The 8,757-nt window shown below is 38.2% G+C and overlaps 1 protein-coding gene across 1 annotated transcript; it reads right to left on the bottom strand.

Moving 5' to 3' along the window:
• Positions 1 to 4,108: 4,108 nt before the first annotated feature.
• LOC137973201 (uncharacterized) lies at positions 4,109 to 5,459 on the bottom strand. The gene has a single exon (XM_068819971.1). It carries the CDS (start codon positions 5,233 to 5,235, stop codon positions 4,750 to 4,752), a length of 486 nt encoding a protein of 161 aa, XP_068676072.1. The 5' UTR covers positions 5,236 to 5,459; the 3' UTR covers positions 4,109 to 4,749.
• Between the last annotated feature and the right edge of the window lie 3,298 nt (positions 5,460 to 8,757).

Genomic DNA, 8,757 nt, shown 5'->3' with positions numbered 1-8,757 from the left:
CTTAAATCATATCGTCTACAATCAGTACGGAGCTAAAGTCACGTTTACAAATAAATAATTACTGCATCATTTCCGACATAATATATCGAGCTCGGCGATAGGCCATGTTCAAAAATACCATAATACTCTTCGCTCTTTGTTTGACCAGCAAAATTTTGCATAACCAGTGTTTTTGTTTTCTCTTGGGAGGCGCGGTGGCCTCGTAGTTAGTGCGCTCGACTCCGGATCGAGTGGTCCGGGTTCGGGGCCTGGCCGGGGACATTGTGTGGTGTTCTTGGGCAAGACACTTTACTCTCACGGTGCCTCTCTCCACCCAGGTGTATAAATGGGTACCGGCGTAATGCTGGGGGTAACCCTGCGATGGACTAGCATCCCATCCAGGGAGGAGTAGAAATACTCCTAGTCGCTTCATGCTACGGAAATCGGAGATAAGCGCCGGCCTGATGGGCCTTCCAAGGCTCGTAACAGAGACTTTACCTTACCTTACATATTACTCAACGGTTTCTTAAATCATATCGTCTACAATCAGTACGGAGCCAAAGCCACGTTTACAAATAAATAATTACTGCATCATTTCCGACATTATATATCGAGCTCGGCGATAGGCCACTTTCAAAAATACCATAATACTCTTCGCTCTTTATTTGACCTGCAAAATTTTGCGTAAAGGTAAAAAAAGGGACCATTGCAAAATTTTGGAGGGCAAACAAAGAGTATTATGGCATTTTTGATTATGGCCTATTGTAGGGGAAGACTGGGGAAGACCTTAGACAGCAATGACCAGAACCAAGTTGCTGATCAGCGGTTTTCGTTGAAACAATAGTTCGCTGGGGGTGCTCAGTCTCGCGGGCTCAGAAAACCTGGTTGTGGTCATTGTTATTTGAGGTTTTTCTATTGTAGGTGGACAAACAAAAGATGCTAATGAGAGATCTTTTTTTTTTTCGTCCACCAACATGGCGGCGATGACGTCTTGTGAAAACCACCTATTAAATTAACATCAGGGAGCTTACGCAAGGACGATGACGATGACACCAACGAGAATGTCTTCTAAAAATATTACCTCCCGTTATTGTAAGGCTAGTTCTAAAACAGGGAATGGGAAATCGGTTGAATGGGAACCGGGACCGGGATTCCCCGTTCCTCGTTTCCCTTTCCTCGTTTCCCTTTCCTCGTTTCCCTTTCCTCCATTCCCTGTTTTAGAACTTGCCGTTATTGTAATAACTTCGTTACAACCCCAAGTCGTTCGGAATGGAAAAGTGTGTATCAACATTTGCAGGAATAAAAATGGCATGAATTGTGTGGTTGTTTGGGGAGAATGTTAAAAATGTTTCGTCAGGTTCTCACGTCCTCTACGCAACCTCAAATTTGGTCAATTCACGTCGTTTTCCGAGCGAGGACGGCAAAGAAATGCATCAAAATGTAAAACGCATGTGCAGGGTGCGCAGAGCTTTTATTTTTGCTCATTCAACCTATTATTTTGTGGCGTTCTCGAGGCGAAGCCGAATCGGCTATTGACCCGTGGCCCTTGAGGGCGAAGGGTCTAATTGTTTTAGTATCACCTAACTAGTCGGACAGAAAAGGCAATAATAACGTTAGCAAATGCAAGTTAAAGAAATATTTAATTGGGAATTAAACGAAAGAAAGCATCACGCTTTTCGCTACTCGAGGACTATTACCTATAGTCCTCTAGTAGCTTAGCCTATCAAAATGCAGGATTTGCATCAGTCCACTAGGTTGGTGATACTAAGAAGTGATAGATAACGCGCCGAGTTGGTCATAATCATTTTTTATTATATAGATACAGATGAACTACCAGGATTTTTCCTTTCACTAAAAAATCATATCTTCACCGCGCGCACTGAACATATCATTTTTATTTTTCACATGTGAGAATATAGGTGTCGTCATGGTAACGAACACGATTAGCCAATAAAACGCGAGCTTCCTTTTCATAGTAAGATACTTTTGTGCTTTAATATAATTCTTCTCTACTACATTAATATTTTATTGCAAAATTCTACATTATCATGTTTTTTTTTCTGCATAACTTTCACATCTTGTTTCATGTTACACAACGTGCTTGTTCGCCTCGCTCAATCGTGAGAGATACTTTCAGCACTCGAAGATAAAACTCGTATCCCCGCTCGGCCATTTAATATCCTCTATATATCCAGCAAGCTCGAGTAGAATAATTGTTTTATTAAAAACTCCAGGATCAACAACTCTTCCCCTAAAGCATCGATTACTGCCTCGGTCAATTCCGGTCCAAAACGGCTTTTGTCGGGCATTTTTTCTCAGGGCTGCCAAAGTGTTTTTTCGCTTTCTTGCTGACGTGTTCCTTGACCATATTAGGTACAGCAGGTATATGAACTGATGACATGTGCCCGTGGAGCCAATGAAAATGCTGGAAATCTGATATCCGTAGTTTAGTTTTTAATAACATGAAATAGAAGTTTAAGCGAGTCCATGACTCTGAGATGGCCGTGCGATTGCGCTTCACTTGCTCTACCAACTACTGAACGATTCTTTTTATTGAATGTTCGTCCTCGGATATTGCGTTTCTAGCTTTCTGATTGGTTCACTCTATCTCGGTTTTCAGCTCATATACCGTATGACCTAATATGGAAACTGATCGCGTCAAATGTTGTGAAGGTGGAAACTGATTGACTTTAACTTCCAAGTGTCCAAACGTTCAGAATTTTAATGAAAATTAATGAAACAATTATTCCCTTCGTGCGTGTTGGATATGAGACTGGTTATAGCCAACACGCGATTATGGAATGATCGGTTAAATATCACTCTCAGCCTTGTTTCATGATATTCTTAAGTAGTGTCCTTTGACTTTGTCCTATATTTTTACCTTGGATATTATTGGCTGCTAGTGGTAACCATGGAGAAAAACAGCCGAGAGAGGCTTGTGTACCCTTGTGCCCCAAGCCTCGCTCGACCGTTTGTCTTGGTTGCGTGAGAGAATGCTAGAAGTCTTTGGATACCAGATTAAGGAGTCAAAAATGGTCTTTGTCATCGATGATGCTATAGACCCTTCGCATAAATGGCAATGTACATCCTCAGCCTCACATTCATGTGAAAGATCCTTTGTCTAGAAACATAAATCCGAGGTCAAGGATGTGCAAAGTATTGTTATTCAACTTTAGGCGCCATATATGCAAAGGGTCTATGGTGTCGTTTGCAATAACATTCTTATTGCTGATACCGAGAACTTGCCCTTTAAATGAACAAACAAGAAGAATGTTGCTCAAGACGCTCACAGAGACGAGAGATACCAGCAGTTACGTTCGCACATACCTTGACAATATAAGCAATTGTCTCTTTTTGACACCTGAAAACAGCCTCAGGTGGCTCCAATACGATTCGAATCCATGGCCGATGTTGGCCGATGTCGGTGCAACGCTCGACCAATAAACTGTTGCGTACACGTAATTCTCGGTACCAGTCCCCATGAGATTTGTGTAGAATGATTTCAGAACTTTAATTCCGCAAAAGACTAAGAATTGTATATTTAGTATTGCCATCTTCCAACCCTGATAGCAGTATACTGTTGGTAAGGTTACCGCAGCAATGTTATCATGAACATAAAAAAAACAAATACTTAATATTATTTTCGAGTGCTTGTAAATAACATGATTGTAATATGGGTCATTTGTTTTTGTGGGATGCCTGATTTGATATTTTCGGCTTTTCCCGTGCGCATAAAACCCGACTTGGAATGAAAGCACTGCCTTTTATGTGAAAGATGTGACTTTTTTAATACGTATAATAACTTATTTTCCCAAGTTTTCTTTTTACGCATTTCGGAATGTTACGGTGATAGCATCTTCTTGTCTGTGCGAAGAATATCCAAACAACAAGTGCGACCAATAGCGAATAAACTAATACCGAACCGTTAGAGAAAGTTAATGACCCCTCAAGAATCTTTTAAGGGCACAGTACTTCCTCCAACAGCCGTTAGCAATGGAAAAGACATACTCAGTGTCATAATTTGTTTTATACCAACTAATTATTAGTCTCTTCTGGAAATGCTAAAGCCAGGACAGCTGGGGTTGAATTTCGGTAACCCACGGTTCTAAGGACCAAAGTACAAATAGAATAATATAATATTGTGGATTTAATGCAAATTAGATGTCTGTGTTTAGCGACTCAAGCATATCAAGTTAAATTCAATATAATCTTCTTAATATCGTAACCGGGATCGTTTGAGGACATGGCAACGCTTTTATGACCCAAAACAAATATTTTATTTGGAGGATAGGTTTAAAGCAATTTTTCTCAGTTTGAAAAAAAAAAAATCACTAAATGGCCTCAAACTACTGAGCCAACTAAGACCAAGACATGTTCATTTTCCTTGTATTCGCTTGTTTACTGAGTTTTAGTTGACACCTAGAAGGCTCTCACACTATTTTGGTTTTACTGTTAGATGCACCTTGCTAGGGCACGTCGACAACATTTATAGCGCGTATTGTTGTTATAAACTACTTCACCTCGAAACACCCAATATTACCTTTAATAGGGGCAAAAAAAAAAAAACATGACAGCAGCTGGTCGTTCTAATTCTACATTTTGTCAGTTTTTCCAGACAGAATATACAAACTAAGGAAAAATAAAACGCCCTGGCCAAACTGTTTGCTAGTAAACCGAACGAAAAGGTATTTCGCTTTTCCGGGCTTTTATTTTCTAGGGTCTTGGCTTCCGGCTGCTCCTTCATTTGAGTTCGTCTTCGTATATGGCTTCTTAATCGACGGGGACCCAGTTTAACCATTTCATTAGTTCGCAAAATGAGATTTTTCCATTTTTGTGTTCATCAAGGTATTCGAAAAACCTCTTCACATCTACTTCCTTGTATCCCAAAGAATCAAGCAAGAGTTTCAGTTCGTCTTGACTCAAGCTGTTGTTGTTATCCTTGTCATATGTTTTGAAGAGATCCACTGCTTTACAAAGGGTTTGGAACTGTTGTTTATCGCGGAGAAATTCAAAACGCTCTCCACTGCGAAGCCAGGCCAGAAATTCCTCAAACGAGATGCTTTGATCACCATCTTTGTCTAATAACAACGAATAAACCTTGGCTTGATCCTTCTTGAATCCTAGATCTTTCTGCAGAAGGTCATCTAATTCGGTGGAGTCTAACGTACCTGTTCCACTCTTGTCGTACTTATCGAAAAGGCTTCGTATCACAATCGTCGGCGTGTTACTGTTAAAGAAACTTGTTCCTGCTTGCATTTTGACGAGAAAATGATCGCTAACTTAGTTCGCAGGTCCCTAAATACATCTGCGTTTAAGATCCTTTTAGGAATACCATAAATAAAGTGATCAATTGACGTCAATTGGTGGATGGTCACTCGACCTCATCATCGGCAGAAAGACAAAGTAAAATATTTCTTTACTTTATTCCTAAAAAAAGTCTCTTCTGTTAATTTAACAGGCGAGGCTCGTGTCAAGAGGTACAAATTTCCGTTACTTTGGCCGAGAGTTCACAAAATCGTTTACTCAACGAATAAGCTTGCAAGATATGATCGTGACTTGGCGAAACATGTTCCTGACGTCATTAAATATTCAGCTTAAATGCACCATTTCAATCTTATTTTCCGCGTGATTGCGGGAAAATAAGAGGAAGGATGACATCGTGGAAAAACTCAGTTGCAACTGATTGGTCTACTTTAAAAACAAACGCTCATAGTTTCCGGTTTGTTGACTCTTATTCTAAATAACGTTTGAATAGCGGGAAGCGAGCTTATCCTTGATTAGGAAAGCAAAGAAACAGCTTTTAAATCTGTTTTCAGGGGAGGCCAGTTAACCGTAATTATTTTGCACCGTAATGTTCCAAATCCGAGTGCTTTTTCCTTATCTACTGCGGAAGCATTGTAAACAAAGCAGTCTTTTAATGAAAGAACTTGGCTTTGTAGTCTTACACTTGCTGATAGTCCGGTGTGAAGCATTGTCTGAAATTATTGAGCTGTTCGATTGTTATTCACATGGGTGGGGAGAAAAGAATTAATTTTGCACTTTTGGGCATGCGTTTACGAAAGCCAATGTTGACTAAGATCAACAAATCGAGAACGCCACATATCCTGGCATTAAAATATTAGGTATGGGGTAATCAGTTGATATAATACCTATGATCACATCCGGATGGAGATTAGATTCATAATCTTTTCAAAACTGAACGCTTCGAGTGAATGCAAACAAAGACAATATCGGATAATTTTGCAGAAAGAGCGCAAATCGTCAGTCGGGTAACCTATTTATGGTGTAACGGTTATTGTTAAAAACCAAGTCATCCATATCAAAGATAATTTGTGGAGACAATTGAGTCAATAGTTTCTTGAATATTAAGTCAGATATACTTACAGTCGATATAGTTTACTTTTGTATTTATGACAGAGCAGAGGGCACGTTCCACATCATGCCCTCTTAAAGAGCTTTACAACGAATAGACTTAAAAAATAATTTCTGTGTACACTTGTTATATATTTATATGCATAGAGTGCCCTATACATTGTTCCATGGTCTTTCAAGGAAACATTGCACGGAATTCTTACTCTAGTTACACGGCAAATTATAATAACCTATCTTTATACATTATAAAGCATCTTGTTAAGAACCAAGTTACCTATATCACCGATAATTTGTGAGGACATTTGAGAAAACAATTGAGAAAATAGTACCTTGAATTTGAGTGGAAAGTCAGACATACCTATGGTCAATAATTATAATCTACTTTTGCATTTATACAGAGCAGAGCACGTTTCACATAATAATAATAATAATAATAATAATAATAATAATAATAATAATAATAATAATAATAATGATAATAATAACGATTTATTAACAGCATTTCTACAGAGTAGCTCTACATCTGTTAAATGAAACTAAATAGATATCTGTTAAATGAAACTAATATGTTACAAGAAATTATACGCTACACTATATACATATTACCTTTTATTTTCACTAAGATATAAAATCATGAAAATCAGGACGATAAAACTACCAGACATGGAAATTAAGCCAGCCGCATAATAGCCTTAGCTTTTAGAATTTTGGCACTTTCCTTAACAAAATGATGGTAATCTGTAATAGAACTTACGCTGGTTCGTAAATCATTGTACAATGTTTGCAACGGAGTCTTGAAATGTTCCTTTTGGTAGGGAAATCTGCAGAAGTGGTGTACTACTTGATCGTAAGGTGCGACTGGGATTATTAGGTATTCAGGCCAGTTGTTGTAAAGTTGTTGTTGTTGTAAAGAGCACGAGTTTCAGAATATTCAGTTGTTTTAGAATATTCAGTTGATGCCCTATTAAAAAGCTTTAAAACAAGTAGAATTTAAAATATTTTTTTACGTATACACTTGTTAGATATTCTGCAAAATTCCGTTGTACACTACTGTCACCGCTCCAAGTAACAAAATTCTTACTCCAGTTTCACTGTAAATTGTAATAAATAATAAATTATCTTTGCATGTACCGTATAAAGTATATTGTTAAGAACAAAGTTACCCATATCACGGATAATTCGTGAGGAAATTTGAGAAGACGACAGAGATAGCGAATTGTCAGACGGCCATGTTTGTGTACAAAAAAATAGGAAGTTATGGCTCATGTTGTGCATTATAATAGAGTCAATTTCCCAAAAGACTTTTTTCTCTATTGTTATGTGCACCAAAATGGCTGCTGTGACGTCAGTTGAAAACCATCTGTTGCAACATGTTGCAACGCTGACTGTTACAACTGCGGGTGACCTACGTACGCGTTCCCACGTTGCCTCGTCTTGGTCGAAGTGATGCGTCAGAATAAGCAATTAACAGAAGAAGCCTGACCTTGACATTTCTGCTTTTATTTTACTTTGCGTAGGAGAATTGTGGTCAATCGTGAGTGAAGCCGAACTGATGAGTTGTCAATGATCCCTTTGGTTAATTGCCGTGATAATAGCCTTATATACATAAAGAACGAGTAACTATAACTGTTGTCGTGTGAGAGTTGTTTTGGTTCTTTCTTTTTGAGGTACTATTTTCCCTTTAAGCCAAAGACATATTAGAAGCAAACAGTGTTAAGGGACACATTCAATTTTCCCGAACATTGCATCATGTATCAGGGGCACCTAAAGTCAATTTTCGGAAAATATCTGTTCGGAAGACGATTTGAGATCTAGTATTTTCGGAACATTTGTTGTAACATTTCTTGCTTGCCTGCCTGTCCTAGGATTTTCGAGAATCTAAAAAATAGTATAATTGCCCATTTTTAACGGATTTTTACCCTTAAAAAGGTCACCTAGAATTTTGGGGAGCCTTTTTTTCTGGCTGAAATTTTCGAAAAAGTAAGTTTTAATACCTATAATTTTCGGATCACTAGACTTTTAGCTAGGAAATCCGAACAGATGAAATTTTTTTATGGGATAAAAATATGCTTGTATCTACTGTTGAAATACTAAAATACATTTGACAATGCTATGTTTAAGTCGTTTTGAACTATATTCTCGTTGGGTGCCCCTAATGTATGATTTTATCGGTCAAAAATATTTTCTTCGTGACCAGATTAATTAATTCCTTACCCCATTCTCGTTGTGAAAGCTTAACTTCAAGTGAGGCCTATAGCTACTGTATTAGTTAAACAAAGAAAATATCAAAACTCCGAGCTTTCGCCGATCGACGGCATCATCATCATTCTCCTTGTGGTTAATCAGATGAAACGCCTCTGGCCTTGTTCGTTGTTGTTGCTAAATAGTTGCTTGAATTTTATTTAA

The sequence above is a fragment of the Montipora foliosa genome, chromosome 10, assembly GCF_036669935.1.
Source record: "Montipora foliosa isolate CH-2021 chromosome 10, ASM3666993v2, whole genome shotgun sequence".
NCBI classification, from domain to species: domain Eukaryota; kingdom Metazoa; phylum Cnidaria; class Anthozoa; order Scleractinia; family Acroporidae; genus Montipora; species Montipora foliosa.
The sequence above is the reverse complement of the archived record's forward strand: the minus strand, read 5'-3'. Positions and strand labels throughout refer to the sequence as shown.

What these genes read in the sequence shown, in the direction of transcription:
- LOC137973201 (XM_068819971.1), bottom strand. Translation starts at nt 5,235, where the DNA reads ATGCAAGCAGGAACAAGTTTCTTTAACAGTAACACGCCGACGATTGTG.